A 16,904-nucleotide genomic window follows, 5' to 3' on the forward strand; every position below is an offset into this window, starting at 1 on the left:
CTAGCTGGCACTCCTCTCAGCGCCCATCAGTAGATGAGGCGATCAACACCTACCTTGTGAAGCTTCGATTTCCCCCTTTTGAATTCGACACCCAGGCTCAACCACCTGTTAAAAGGAATTCTGACCTCACACCTTAAAATTATTGTTTTTCACAGCACGGCGGACATTAAATAATAAACACAAATTCATAAACATGAACTAAACTAAATAATTCAAACCTGATAAACAATAGACAAACGTTCAACAAAAGTGAACCTTCCTGAAACTGTTGCCACCCCCATGCAAACCATGTGGACCCGTCCGTCCACCTGACTAGGGCGCTAGATTTAAACCTCACAGTTCTTTCGCACGCGTTTGTGAAAAATTACGCAAGCTGAACAAGGGCTGTGAAACAACGAATGTCGACAGGTAACACTCATACGTTTCTCTTTTGATTCGTTGGAACTTAAACCGGACTATTAAAACAAACAAAACCATAAGAGGTATCATCACGTGCAGATTGGCAAGCGCGGCACTGCGCTTAAACAAACATAAGCGATTCAGTCGGCACTGTGGACTGCAAAGGGCTGTGAGGCCCGCAATGTGATTTGCATGTTCACACAAGACATAGCTAACACTAACCAGAGCTTCAGGGGAGTCACACCGGAATTCGTAAAAACAGCACCAAACGTGTAATGTATTGTACGTTTAGGCAAACATATTAACGAACCCCTGGGAAACCATTTTGTAGAAATTCTACCTTTAATATGAACTTGCACAAGCATACACTACAGGTGCCTAGCAGGAATAAAACGCGAATGTCATGTGTTCTACACACAGTACGTTACATCTTCCCTGTACCTTTAAACAGTAAATCTGCAGTTGGCTTCAAATTACTGTATTTGTAACACCTATATTTATATCATCTAGAGAAATACTCCACTAGAATGACATATTGTAATGTTTACTAATGTTAAAGAAATGAATTTCTGGTGTAAGAAACACACAAGCTGTAGGTAAGATATTGCACGGTCTCCTGCCCATAAAAATCCCATGAATCTGTGAAGTTAGGAGCTCCTTGTCAACTTTTACCTTTGAAGCTGATGTACTCTAAACTGGCACACTGAGTGAGGATGTGCCCATGTAACAGACTGGAACACTGTCCAGCTCTTTACAGCGTTGTCCTCATCAGACTGGATGAAGTGGGTCTCAGAGTTTAACGCAATGGCCTCATTTAGTTTGTATATGTTCTCCTCTATCCCTGCTCTATTTTATAATACTGTAGTTTAACAGAGTGTGTTAATGTATTTATATGCTGTATTTGCTCGCTCAGCTTTGTTGGGTGTAAACTCATCTTGTTATTGGGTTTAGTGAATTTATGCTGCCTAACTAGCAGGTGAATTAAAGTGATCTGCCAGGGTGGAGGCAGGTGACATAACCCTTACTGATGACACATGGCAGGTGACATAACCCTTACTGATGACACATGGCAGTGACAATGAAGGACACTGTGAACTTGGGAAAGGATGCATGGCTTGCATCATCAACCATTCAGCAGAAACTAATGATTTCCATGTACAGCCCAGTTCTGGAGAATTATTATGCTCTGGTTTAGAGGTAATTTGCACCTTTCCCTTATGGAGTCTAAAACAAACAAAACCATAAGATGGACCATCACGTGCAGATCAGCAAGCAATGCTAGGGTGGAGGCAGGTGACATAACTCTTGCTGATGACACATGGCAGTGACAATGAAGGACACTGCTTAGTACACTTTATGCTTGTGGTCATGGGTGCCAGACTCCACTCACATTGACTCTGATGGAACCAATTATGGTGCTTTTCCACTGCATAGTACGGCACGACACGGTTCAGTTCAGCTCACTTTTGGGGGGTTTTCCACTGGGAACAGTACCTGGTCCTTTTTTTAGTACCACCTCAGCCGAGGTTCCAAGCGCCGAACCTACTACAAAACGTGACGAGTAAACTCTGCTGGTCACTGATTCGCCAGAGAAAATCGTCATTACTGCGTCACTGGCTATTCTTTTCTTTAAAAGTTTGTGTCCCGTCTCTCCATCGCTGGACGCAGTTTGTTGCATAAGTGGATGAATGTTTCTTCAGACATTCGAAAGTTCTCCAGCCACTGAGTGTTTGTAAAACCGGGAACAATCACATCCCACCACTCTGAAGCACGGTTAAATGTCCAAACAGATGGTCTGTTGCGGCGACTTTTTTGCAAAATGTGGAAGATCTGTAATATACAGAATCAGCATTTTAATGTTACACTGGCAGTTAAGTTCATTTTATGCTTTGCAACAGTGATAAAAGTTACCTAGTGATGTGCTTTTTTTAGATGCTTACCCTTGCGCGTCGTCAAGCTAAAGTGTTGTCGTTGTCTGCGTGTTGTTGTAAAAGTTCCACGGTGTCACGGCAGTAGAGGCGGCACAACTATAACGACACGTGAATAATCCCGCCCACTCTAAAGCGGTACTAAACTGCAGTGGAAACGCAAACCGAGCCGAACTGAGCCGAACCAAGGTGAGCTGTACTGAACCGTGCTGTGCCGTACTATGCAGTGGAAAAGCGCCTATAGAGTCTGCACCAGTTAACATAACGTGTACATCTGGGTGAAAGCCAGAATATCCAAAGAAAAACCAACAAGAAAAAAGGGAGAATATACAGATTCCACATACAGCGATTGGGACAGGATTCGTGTCTGCTTTCAGACAAAATGGCCTCAACAAGTTTCTTGTTAGCTTTTGTGTATTTATTTGTTACCATTACACGTGATTTTTCTTAAAGTATTGAATGCAAGCTCTAAAATATTTCAATTCTTTCATAATTATTTCATTTAAAAGTGTGACCAATAGTTTGTCACTCAGTAAGTACTGTAAAAACCTGAAATTTAATGTTAATTTCATTGCTAAAACCCCTTTTCATGTTTTTGACCCAAAATATTTTTTTGATAATGAAATCAAGTAAGCTCCACAAAGGAGTATATCCATGACTTTTAGTTTTGTTACAAACACTCGTTAGTGCTGGCATTGGTGTGCCTGAGGACGGCACAATTCATACATAATTCAGAGGATTTGGTTGACAGCAGGTGCTTATTTCTTGAATATAATTAAAAAATATATATTTTCAGTGAAATGCAAGAATTTCATTCTGATGAATTATCAGTGATATGAATTTACTGCAAATGTCCTACATATGCACATCTTTTATTAGCATTAATGAATGGAAATGTGGTTTAATAATAATATTCACAGTATTAATTATTTCCCCCTCACCCGCAGTCTAATCATGAAATGGTGAACCACAGAAGAAAATCTAAAATTAACACATAGCAGATAATTACTGTTTTTAATATGATACAACCACTTTGACATAAAAACTGATTGTGCTCATTTAATTCTTTATCATTGTATTACATACAATAAATTAAACTGAATAAAAACTAGTGTTGGAAAATTTTAATTTAGAAAGCAAATCACTTCATTTTGAATCAGCTCTGTGTGCATTAAATGGCTGAGACATCATTTCAGATTTCATCGATTATGGATTTCCCGTTTCACTGAATGTGTCACTACATGTGTCGTTTTTAGTGCTGCTGATAACAGTTCTATTCAGCACCTATAAAAAGTATTCATCTTGTTGGAAGTTTTCACAGTTTATTGTTTTAAACATGAAATCATCCATCCATCCATTTTCCAACCCGCTGAATCCGAACACAGGGGTCTGCTGGAGCCAATCCCAGCCAACACAGGGCACAAGGCAGGGTGCCAGCCCACTGCAGGACACACACAAACACACCCACACACTAGGGCCAATTTAGAATCACCAATCCACCTAACTGGCATGTCTTTGGACTGTGGGAGGAAACCGGAGTGCCCGAAGTAAACCCACGCAGACACAGAGAGAACATGCAAGCGAACCCGGGTCTCCTAACTGCAAGGCAGCAGCGCTACCACTGCACCACCGTGCCGCCCCTACATTAAATCACCATGGGTTTAATTTGATTTACACTTTAATGACAAAGTAGCTACAAATCTGTGCCTAAATTACAAATTTAAAACACACAATAATTGATTGCATAAGTATTACACACGTCACTGGTGAAGTCAGTTGGTTTCAGAAGTCATGTGATTAGTTCAATGGAGATCACCTGTCTGGGTTTTCATTGGATTGCAGTATAAATGCACCTTATTTGGAAGGTGATTCAGTATGCTGGCCTAACCTACACAATGAAGATAAAGCGGTGTTTCCCAGCCTCGGTCCTGTGGCCCCCCTGTGGCTGCAGGTTTTTGTTCCAACCAGCTTCTGTTTTTAATTGGACTCCTGGGCTAATGAAGTGGTGTGTCATTTCCCAAGTTCTGTGTTTCGGGAACAATATAGAAACTAGAAAACTAAGTTTGGTTAAAAAAAATATATATATATATTAAAATGTACCAAATGGTTATATGGGAATAATGTATTTTTTTCTTTTTAACAGTATTTTCATCTTGATTTTCATTCTACTTTTCTAGGTGTTCTAATTGTTTTATTAATCCATTATTTACTAATTTGTGGGTCTGATACTAAAGTACTTGCAGCCTTTGACTATTCAGTGTTGTTTGCCAGCGTGTCTTTTTTTTACTCATCTATAATTGTCATTAATAAGATACAACAAAAGGGAAAAACTGCACAGAGAGAGCGCAAAATATAATGAAATCAACAAAAGAGAGTTAAGCATTTAAATCTATAGCAAAAGCAAAAAGATTTCTAAATGTCTTAAATGTAAAAATCATGCTGCTGTGCTTTTCTGAATGTAGAATAAAAGAAAAATAATACCAGCTAATTAAATGAGATCAGTGTTATCAGGTGTTATCACTGATTAGGAATTTGGTTGGAACAAAAACCTGCAGCCACAGTGGGCCACAGGACCGAGTTTGGGAAACACTGAGATAAAGGAACACACCAAGCAACTAAGTGAAAAGGTGATTGAACAACACAAGTCAGGGGATGGAGACAAGAAAATATTCAAGTCACTGAACACCCATTGGAGTCCAGTTGAATCAAACATTATGAAATGTAAAGAGTACAGTATAACACAGGTGTAAGTCTGCACAGAGCAGACCATCCACAAAAACTGAGTATGCAACAAGACCAGTGAGAGAGACCACCAAGAGACCTCTGAAGGAGTTACAAGCTACAACCAATGAGACTGGAGAGACTGTGAGTATAACAACTGTTGTTCAGGTGCTTCACCAGTCACAGCTTTATGGGAGAGAGGAAAAGAGAAAGACACCATTAAAAAAAAAAACACATGACAGCTGAGCTGGAATTTGTAAAGAAGGCACATGGTAGACTCTGAAGTCCGTTGAAAGAAGGTTCTGTGGTTTGACGAGACCAAAATGGTGCATTTTTTCCAGTCTATCCACCTTGTTTTGTGTAACGCTGCACATCATCAAAACACACACACTATCCCCACCATGATGCATGGTGATGGCAGCATCATGATGTGGGAATGCTATTCTGCAGCAGGCCCTGGAAGACTTGAGGGAGTAAAATAAATTCAGTAAAATATAATAAAATCCTGGAGGACACCTTGTGCACTCTGCAAGAGACATGCGGCTTGGAAGAAGATTTGTTTTCTAGCAAGACGATGACCCCCAAAAATAAAGCTAAATTCTACAAAGGAATGGCTTAAAAATGACAATGTTGATGACCTAGAGAGGCCTAGTCAGAGTCCAGACCTCAGCCCAATGAGAATTTGTGGCTGGACTTGTGAAAATCTGTTCAACTTCAATCACAATGCAACCTGACAGAGCTTGAGCAGTTTTAAAAAGAAAAATGGCAAAACATGGCTGTGTCCAGGTGTGCAAGCTGACAGAGACCTGTGAACACAGACTCAAAGCTGTCATGGTCACCAAAGGTACATCTACCTTATGCTTTATGCTGACTTGAAGGCATGAATACTTATGTGATCAATTATTTTATATTGTGATTAATTTGGATTAGTTTGACATTAAAGTTCTTTTCTGTTGATCAATGTAAAAAAAAAATAAAAGTTAAAATGAATGTGCTCTTTTAGAAATGTGAAACCACATTCATGAAAAAGAAAAAAAACAAAAGTGACTTATTTTTTATAAAGTCTTTTGTCATTCATATGTTGTAGTATTATAGCAGAAGAACTTAATTTGTCTACTTATGTTTAAAAATAATTAAAATATTCAATTGAAAGTGTGAAGTTTTAGGGCAAGGGTAAAAGCAAGGGGGAAAGGATTCAAAACTACTGAAGTTAGCCTCCATGTACAGTAACAGGAAATGGTCGATTGGCTTTTAACTTGAAAGAACTGTCATATCTCATGGTGAGTTCAGGTATTGTGGCATTTTAGGTATCGCAAAGTACCAGCTTAAAGTTCCGTTTGATGCTATTGGAGATCTGAGGTCTGTTCCTGAAAAAGGGCTTATATAATCCTGGATCTCAGCACGATTTTGCACTAGCAGATTAGCCAATTTTGGAGCAGCAGATTTCAATTGTCTCACACAATCAGGCGAATCTACCATCAGGGAGTTCTGGGTGCGCACCCAGGGGCCCTTGTTGGAACTCACAGGGCCCAGGCTGGGCAGGTGTGGACTGTTAGAATGTGTAACGGCCGACCCCTTATTCCCAGCCGGCAGCTACACCTCCAAGACCTGTGGCCTGGATAATTTACTGAGAAGCCTTTCCTGTCAAGCCGTACTCCTACACAGATAAACTTTCCCCACAATCGACGGTTTGAAATGCAAAGACACAGTAGGCAGAATGTAAAATTAAACAGGAATAAATGTATTAAATGAGACAAGACACGCCACAAGACAAATGCACACCCAAATATTCCTCCACCCCAACAATCCCAAAGCAAAACTGAAAATATATATACAAATCCCCTCCCTTGTCCACATAACATATAACACACACCACACAAACGACAAATGACTAGCAAACAGAATGATCGTGAACTTGAGTCCGAACGTGAGTAAATGTCCTGAATACGGATACTGATTACCGGCAATTGTAGTGTTTGTATTTCCCGGCGTTTGGAACAACCTCACCGTGATTCCTCGGCGTGTGGTGAATGATGATTCGACCCCGGGGTCTTCAGCGGCAAGCAGGTTGAAAGGCAGTCCGGATGAATGAAAAACAAACTGGATCAAAGAGCAATGAAAATGATTCAGCAGGCAGGTTGTATTCGTGAATGCGGTATTGGTTCTCCTCTTTCTCTCTCTCTCTCGTGCTAGTTCTCCCTTCGTCTCCTTCTCTTCTCCTTAAATAGTCCGTGACGGCAGTAATTGATTAATTGATACACAGGTGCTTTCCAGATTAGCGGTTGTGAACTCCTCCCATCATCCGTCCTCCTTTACGGGACAACATTAACTGATACACATACACACAGTCAATGGGACAATGAAACGAGACACACACAGAACTGACATTTAAACACTAACTATGTGGCACCGCTACATTCCCCCCCCAACCTTGGACAAGGGAGGGCCGAAGTACGGCTTGAGGTTGGCCACATGGATGGTGTCTAACTTGGAGGCAGCGCCGATACCCCTTTGGATCTGGAAATTGACTGGACCTGTTTGATGAATGATTTTAGCTGGACCTAACCATTTAGGCGCTAGCTTGGCGGAGAATTTTCTGCTGGCATCTGAGAGATGGTGAGCTCTAATCCAGACCAAATCACCCGGCTGGAAGTGCGCTTCCCTCCGCGGGCATTATATAGCTTGGCGTGTCTGGATGTCGAACTCACCAACCTCCCTTGGATTCTCCGCCGAAACCCTCTACCTTAATCAAATTATTGTAACCGGTGGTTTCTGGACTAGGGGTGCTGGGAAGGAGTCGGTCGAGTGGGCCCTTAAGCTGTCTGCCCAGCGCAACCAAAGCAGGCGTCTCACCTGTGGCTTCATGCACCGCGGTGTTCAGGGCAAACCGGAGCTCGGGGAGCCATTTATCCCAGTCCTGATGGCGTTCACCCACATAGGAGGCGATCATGTTCTTCAGGGTCCGTTCACTCGCTCCGTCATGTTGGCCTGGGGATGGTAAGCGGTGGTGAGGTTTTTCTTCACTCCCCAGGCTGCATAAAGTTCATCCAATATGGAGCTTGTGAACTGCGGACCCCGATCCGAGATGATGTTTCTTGGCACCCCCCAGCGGGTGAAGATTTCGTTCTTCAGGATGGAGCATATTTTGTTAGCCCTTGCATCGGCTAACGCAAACAGCTCCACCCACTTCGAAAAATAGTCTACTACTACCATCAGGACGGTCTTCCTCGAGCTGGTGATAGGAAATGGCCCCATTAGGTCGACTCCCAAAGTCTCTCCTGGTCCATCTGCGATTGTCGATTGAAGTAATCCCGCCGGTTTACCAGGTGGGTTTTTTAGTTGTTGGCAGGTCACACACGCCTTCACGTGGTGGCACACGCCTTTCCGGACAGACGGCCACCACGCAACCCCAGAATCTTTAATAAAGTTTTTGTCCTTCCAAGGTGACCACCTAAAGGACTGTCATGGTAGTGCTTCAGAAAGTCGGGGACGAGCTCTTCCGGGACCACAAGTTGATGTTGCAGACCCCCAAGGGTGGATGGAATAGTCCTGTACAAGACCCCTGGAGGTCCACAAAGTGTACCCGGTCAGTCGCTGTTGCTCCAGCCCTTCCCTGATGTTCTGGCAGAATGGACTGGTAGCTTGTGCTTGGGCCAGGTCTTCAAGGCTCCTTGGCAGAGGGAGGATCATCTTTTTCGCCTCTGCCAAACACACCATCCCCGATGGCTCCGATACCCTAGACAGCGCATCCGGCACGATGTTACCACAGCCCTTCCGTAAGTCACCCTGAACGTAAAATTCTGGAGGCGGAGGACCCACCTGGTCAGACGGGAGGAGGTCTTCGGGTGATTGAACACCCAGGTCAGAGCGTGATGGTCGGTGTACACTTCAATTCAACCCTCCAGATAATGTCTCCATTTCTCCACAGCCCACACGACAGCCAAGCACTCCTTCTCAGCTGTCGAGTAGTTCAGCTCAGCGCCCGCAAAACTCGTGAGGCGACGCGATGACATGTTCAGCCTGGTTAATTCTCTGAGTGAGCACGCGCCGAGCCCCAGGTTGCTGGCATCAGTTTGTACCTGGAAGGTGAGCTGTGGATCTGGTTGGGCCAGAACGGGTGGCTCTTGTAGGTGGCTCTTTAGTCGCCGACCCGCCCTGGCATTCTGTGGTCCACTCCCACGGGACATCTTTTTTAAGCTGGTTCAAGGGAGCCGCTATATCTGCCATCCTGGGAATAAACTTATGGTACCACCCCACTAACCCAAGAAAACGCTGCAACGACTTCAAATCTGTGGGCGGGGTACTCCCGGATGGCCAAGGTCTTCTCGGGGTCTACAGCGACCCTCCGATGAAAGAATGTGCCCGAGGAAGCGTATGTGGGGTTGAATGAAGGTACACTTCATGTTCAGCGTAAGGTGCGCTTGATGAAACCGCTGGAAGATGGTGTCTAAATCCCGGAGATGTTGATTTATAGAAGGGGAGTAAACAATGACGCGTCATGTACACGAAGCAGATCTTGCCTATCAACCCCTCAGAACCTGCTCCATGAGCCGCTGGAAAGTGGCCCCAGCATTTTAAGCCCAAAAGGCATGACATTGAACTGGAACAGGCCTTCAGGGGTGATGACTGCCGCTTCTTCTTACTCCCTCGCCCATCGGCACCTGCCAATAGCCACTGCGGAGATCTAAGGTGCTAAACACTGCAGCTCCATGCAGTGACTCCAGGATTTCATGAACCAGGGGCATGGGATATGCGTCCAGGCTCGTCTTCTCGTTAACCCCCCTGTAGTCCACACAGAAACGATAGGAATTATCCGGCTTCTTCACGAGGACCACAGGGGACGCCCAGGAGGAGGAAGATGGTTCTATTATTCCCTCAGCGAGCATCCGATCGAGGTGTTCTTTAATGACGCCCCTCTTCAGTGGAGAAACCGTAAGCTCGGTGCCTTATAGGGACTTCGCCCAAGGTGTGGACCATGTGGGTCACCCCACGGGCAACTCCTAACTTCTCCGCCCACACCTCGCCCACTTCTTCAGCACCGGCCTCACCTCTTCAGGTTGTCCCTCCACTGTGGCTGCCGCCGAGGTGCTTGCGCCACTCCTCTCTGCTGCGTAAAACCCGATAAATTCAGAGCCCAGATCTTCTTTAGATTTATAAATGAATTCGCATATCCCTTCCCCGGTACCGTATACCCCTGGGACTGAGATGGATGGTCATCCTCATGGTGGTTAACGAATCCAGCCCAAGGAGTAACGGAACTGACAGGTGCTGGTCCTCCAGGACATACGTATCCATATCCCAGGTGGTGGCGAGTACACTGTACCTCAAGGGGACTCTGCCCAGGGCCTTGTGTTCACTCCCATCCGCCAATACAAATCGGACGGACGGGGCAGATGTTAATTTGTCTGTCGGTCGGCTAATCTTCTCCCACATGCTTGAGCGGATTAAAGTATGATGGCTCCCGGTATCCACCACCGCATCCATCTGCCACCCCCGCAGCATCACTGGGACGATCAGAAGGGACGTGCTCGCTTGCATAATGGCGAGATCGGCTTCCGACCGGCAAGGTTTGGCTCGTTGTGGTTTTAGGGGCTGGGTTTCTCGTGTACTGGCCTGACTTTGTGCCAGTACGCCTTTGAGTTTCCCCAGTCCCGCTCCACTTGGGAGCCTACCCTCACCAAGTCCTCCACCGATCCCACCACCCCCCTGAGACTCCCAGCTAACCGCGGGTTACAGGCATTAAGGACGCGGCGGACCACCTCTTCTTCAGCCATAGCCGGCCGCCACTTCAAACACAAAGCCCGGTATTCATAGGCGAAGTCCCGGATGGTTTGTGAAGGTAGTTGCACCATGGACCGCAGCTTGTCCTCCAGTTCGGTCTCGTAGTCTTCCGGAAGAAAAGCCGCGAGGAAAGATCGACGAAAGGATCCCCAGTCGAAAATATTCTTCTTGGCCGTCAGCCACCAGCTCCGCACCGGTCCCGAGAGGGATGTCCCTATCACCCCAATTAGCTCTTCCGGGTTAGAGGGTTAACGGCCAGGTACGCCTCCCGTCCTCCACAAAGTTCAGGACATCATCGACATTATATGGAGCCCCTAACTTTGGGAAAAGACAGGCACACCCCAGGAACAAATGGCCGATTGAGGCATGCGCCCTCCCGAGATAATGCACGGCGTTGAATGACGGGCGACGGTCTTATCTTCTGGAGACACCTTTGGACTTCCCTCTGAAGAGAATCTTGCCAGCGTCGATCCTGCCTCTGGAGGCACAACACAATTTCCCGTCCCAGGAGTTGAACTTGCTCGTTGATGTATTCTTTTATTTCCTCCTGGGAGCTGCTGATGCGAGCCCGCAAGGCTGCTTCACGCCAGCGCACTTCGCAACCTCGCGGATCTTCTCCTCCAGCCGGGTCATTTGTTGCGCCAGATCTTCCCACAGAGGCGAGACATCCTCCAGGCCTTCCTCCTCAGGTCCATGGTGATCTTCAAGGTACAGCGACTGCAAAGAATCCACCACCTCTCGCACCGCTGAACACGCTCTGACCGTGACGCGCGCCCGCTACTCCATCATCACACCGAGGCGAAGCAATGGTGTCGTCCTGCTCGGCACGCCCTAAAGACATGTTAATTTGGGAAAGTTTAAAGGCAGACAGTGATCGAATTAAATAAAGAATCCTCAGAGAGGGCACCACTTATGTAACGGCCGACCCCTTGTTCCCAGCCGGCAGCTACACCTCCAAGACCTGTGGCCTGGATAATTTACTGAGAAACCTTTCCTGTCAAGCCGTACTCCTACACAGATAAACTTTCCTCACAATCGACGGTTTGAAATGCAAAGACACAGTAGGCAGAATGTAAAATTAAACAGGAATAAATGTATTAAATGAGACAAGACACGCCACAAGACAAATGCACACCCACACAAACGACAAATGACTAGCAAACGGAATGATCGTGAACTTGAGTCCGAACGTGAATAAATGTCCTGAATACGGATACTGATTAGCGGCAATTGTAGTGTTTGTATTTCCCGGCGTTTGGAACAACCTCACCGTGATTCCTCGGCGTGTGGCGAATGATGATTCGACCCCGGGGTCTTCAGCGGCAAGCAGGTTGAAAAGCAGTCCGGATGAATGAAAAACAAACTGGATCAAAGCGCAATGAAAATGATTCAGCAGGCAGGTTGTATTCGTGAATGCAGTATTGGTTCTCCTCTTTCTCTCTCTCTCTCGTGCTAGTTCTCCTTTCGTCTCCTTCTTTTCTCCTTAAATAGTCAGTGACGGCAGTAATTGATTAATTGATACACAGGTGCTTTCCAGATTAGTGATTGTGAACTCCTCCCATCATCCGTCCTTCTTTACGGGGACAACATTAACTGATACACATACACACAGTCAATGGGACAATGAAACGAGACACGCACAGAACTGACATTTAAACACTAACTATGTGGCACCGCTACAAATGCTTTCAGCTACATTGCTCATTAATCTCTGCTGTTTATGGAGGAGACATTGGCCACTGTCCAAAGCCTGCACACACCTTCTGTTTATTCAACTTAGCCTGCTCTATCTATTTATGTCCCTGGCCAGCATGCTCACCTAACCCCCGTAATTGAGCCTGCATTGGATAACCGTTGTAATTGCACCTCCAGCTGCAAAGAACTTGGAGTAACATTAAACAGGAGGACATTAGTCATCTGTATGATCATCTGCATGCCACTGTGCAGGCCTGTTTTGTAGTATCCAATCTCACCTGACTCTCAATATAGTGGAATAAAACACGATGTATCACTTTGTGTGGGTGTATGATAGTCTTAGTCATAGACTGGGCGGTCTCATGGTCTGGAATCCCTGCAGATTTTATTTTTTTCTCCAGCCGTCTGGAGTTTTTTTTTTGTTTTTTCTGTCCACCCTGGCCATCAGACCTTACTCTTATTCTATGTTAATTAATGTTGACTTATTTTATTTTCTTACTGTGCCTTTTATTTTTATTTTCTTCATTATGTAAAGCACTTTGAGCTACATTTTGTTGTATGAAAAGGTGCTATATAAATAAATGTTGTTAATGCACTCAAATAATTTTACTTCCAGAATCTTAGTTCTGTGCTCTTTACACCTGCAAGGTTTTTCTTTCCTTTCATTTTCTACTAGTAAAGTTTGCACTATCAAAGGGATCAAACAGCATCTACCATTTACATATGCAAATATAGATTTACAGTTGATGCAAATTTTGCTTTATAGAACAGTAATACATACCTAACAATGATAACTTTGTCAAATATTTTGTTCTTATTTTTGATATTTTAGCTGAACATAGTTTATTCTGTATTTACCTTCTTACGAGAGATACAAAGGATAAAAGATGTCAGTGATCATGAGGTGACTGCCTGTGGCTGTTGCTACATTACTTAAAAAGGAAATGAATCACTCAGATGAGTGTTTAAACACTTTCTGTAAAGTAATAACACTTTTCCTTGAAATTAACAGAGCAATATTAAATGATCTGCACTCTAAAGCAATTAGGTTATTTCTTAACTATTAGAACAAGCGAAATGTGCTGAGCTGAGGAAGTGGCGCCTGCTGGCTAAATATGTCCTTCATACTCCCTCCTCCTTTGCATTGCTCAGTTTGACAGCATATGTGTACAACGAGACTGTGTTCTTGCATAATTAATTTCACTGGACAAAAGTTCTAACTAAGGTGGCGCTATGTGTTTACTATGAGAGATGTGTACACTTTTGAAAAATTGCTTCTTTCAAGCAGAAAGGCATCAGTCTGCTGAAACATGTAACACAAGCTTAGAGTCCTGTGTGAGGTTCATAATAATCCACACTCACTGAGCAAAATTATTAGGAACACTGTACTAGTACTGGGTAGGTCCTTCTTTTGCAATCAAAACAGTCTCACTTCTTCATGGCATGGGTTCCACAACATGTTTGAAACATTCCTTTGGTTCATGCTGACATGAATGCATCACACAATGTCTGCAGATTGGTCAGCTGCACATTCATATTGCAAATCTTCCATTCTACCACAATCCAAAGGTACTATATTTTATTGGATACAGATCTGTGAATGGGAAGGCCACTGAAGATCATTGTCATGTTCTTTAAATCAGTTTGAGATGACTTTTGCTTTATGACATGGTATAATATCATGCTGGAAGTAGCCATTAGAGTGAGTTCAAGTGATGGTATTAGCAGGCCAAAACTCTGCCAAGAAAACATTCCCCACACCATTACATTACCACCACCAGTCTGTATTTTTGACACAAGGCAGAGGCACAATTCTAACCCATGCCTTAGCAGAAATCAAGATTTGTCAGACCAGGCTACGTTTGTCCAGTCTTTAACTCTCCGGTTTTGGTGAGCATGTTCCCACTGCAGCCTCAGTTTTGTGTTTTTGGCTGAAAGGAATGGAACTTAACATGGTCTTCTCCTGTTGTAGCCCATCTGCCTCAACGTTTGAGATGTCCATTCTGAAATGATTTTGGGCTCACCACAGTTGTACAGATGGGTTATCTGAGTTACCATAGACTTTATGTCACCTCAAGCCAGTCTGGCTATTCTCATGTAACCATTCACAAAAACAAGACATTTCTTTCTACTTATTGGAAGTTTTTTTTTTTTTTTTTGTACCATTCTAAGTAAACTCTACACAAAACTGTACAGAAATATTCAAACCAGCCTGCCTGGCACCAACAATCATGCTACAGTCAAAATCACTCAGATGACATTTCACCCCATTATGGCGTATAATGTGTTTATTTACTTGAAACTCCTGACCTGTATCTGCATGATTATATGCACTCAGCTACTGCTGCATGATAGGCTGATTTATAAGCATGTGTACAGGTGTACTTTATAATGTGTTCAGTGAGTGTACATATATGTCCTCCCTGTGTCAGTCTTTGTTTTTATTTCCACCTGCATCCTAAAGATAAGTGAAGTTAACTAGCAACACCAAACTGGCACAGAGTGTGAAGACCTTCTGTAGTGTTCTGCTGCACCTGCTGTCTTCCAAGATAATTCACAGTTTGATTAAGCAGAGACTTCACGTCAGTTGACATTTTTATAAGCTGTCGCAGCCATCAGACTGAAGACGAGCTTACACTGTAAGCCACTCTGACGTTTTAAAATGTGTGTATGAGAGGGCTTAATTAATAAATGGACAGATGGATATTACCTTCTTTTTTTCATGTACTGTCAAGAGATTCCCAGTATGTGAAAATGTTTTGGATGGAATTTGATTGTTTAAAAGATCATAAAAATAACTATTTTAATGGAAGTGGAGGTAAGATACCTATTTATTTTAGATGTGTATATTCATATTCACAGCAGAGTATGTTTTGACATTTTTATTTGAACATTGTGCCATCAAAGCAGCTTAAATGCTTTCTAAGATCTCAGATGCTGTGAAATTCTATGAAGGATAGCTTTCAATTTAACAGGTTTTCCTTGCTCTGCTGGAAAAAAAATAAGTTGCACATTAAGATGTACATAGTGAATATGCTGCATCAGATGCCAAGTTTAAACACCCCAAGATAGAGTTGTTTATTTTGTACCAGTGATAGCTTTTGTCAGTGCTTAAATGACATTTCTGTTTGTTTCTTTTTAAAGAATGGTTTAATGTAACTCTGTTAGTGAGCTAAACTGATGTGTCATTTCTAAAGGTGAGCTGTGTGTTCTTGTGTGCTGGGCGATGCAAGAAGAACAATACTTAAAAATGCAATAATCGAGTCATCCACTTTTAGGCATCTGTTACCTATATATTCTGAAGTTGAATTTTTCATTATTGAAGTTAACAGATTATCTGGGTATTATTTGTAAGGCTGTATAAGCCTGCGCCACCACCACCTATTCAAAGCATTATGATGCACCAACATTGATGGACTGAAAGCCAGAAGTCTACGTGACCATCATCATCAGGTCCTTCCATGAAAACCCTAAATACAAAGAGGACTGTTTGACTTATGTTAGGTAGATTGCCCAGAGGGGACTGGGCGGTCTCGTGGTCTGGAATCCCTACAGATTTTATTTTTTTTCTCCAGCCTTTGGAGTTTTTTTTTGTTTTGTTTTTTCTGTCCACCAAGGCCATTGGACCTTACTTATTCTATGCTAACTAATGTTGACTTATGTTTATTTTTTATTGTGTCTTCTATTTTTCTATTCATTTTGTAAAGCACTTTGAGCTACATTTTTTTGTATGAATATGTGCTATATAAATAAATGTTGATTGATTGATGGAGGTTGTACTATATACATACAGTTATGGGAATATTTGATTTGTAATTTGCATTTCTTATTCTGCTGTGACTGTAAATAAATCTTCAGTTTAAAATTTGCAATAAATGTGAACAACAGAAAAAGTAAGTATTTATCCATTTATGCATCCATCCATTTACTGGGTCCATTTAATTCAGTCTTCAGGGTTGCAAGGGACTGGAGCCTATCCTGGTACAATTAAACAAAAGGGAGAAGCCAACTCTGGCCTAGGCATCACTGCATTGCTGGGAACATTCATTCAATCTCCTTGTGTTGAGTTAATTTAGAGATGCCAGTCGGCTTCAGATGTATTTAGGGAGAATGAACAAATCTGGAGCACCCACTCATGAGAACACAGAAAGAACATGAAAACTCCATGAAAAAATGAATGACCAGTGTCCAGCCACTGTGCCAGTACGACATCAATAAATACATGCCAATACGTATGTAGATGCATATCACTTAATAATCCATTCATAACTAATATTCTCACATTTATATACATGTAATTCAATTCTGTATGTGTGTGCCAGTTAGTTTTCTAAATCTGCTATATTCTAGTTCCTACAATCTGAAAGAAGCTGATGCAGT

General features: G+C 43.2%; 1 protein-coding gene across 1 annotated transcript in view; it reads left to right on the top strand.

Moving 5' to 3' along the window:
• The first annotated feature begins 381 nt into the window (after nt 1-381).
• Nucleotides 382-16,904, top strand: part of LOC120529098 (zinc finger BED domain-containing protein 4-like) — a 38,139-nt gene continuing 21,616 nt past the window's right edge. Inside the window, exon 1 of the mRNA XM_039753124.1 lies at nt 382-408. Within this exon, the coding sequence (XP_039609058.1) occupies nt 399-408 (10 nt within the window). The 5' untranslated portion in view covers nt 382-398. The remainder of the gene's footprint in view (nt 409-16,904) is intronic.

This window comes from Polypterus senegalus, chromosome 1, assembly GCF_016835505.1.
Source record: "Polypterus senegalus isolate Bchr_013 chromosome 1, ASM1683550v1, whole genome shotgun sequence".
NCBI classification, from domain to species: Eukaryota; Metazoa; Chordata; class Cladistia; order Polypteriformes; family Polypteridae; genus Polypterus; species Polypterus senegalus.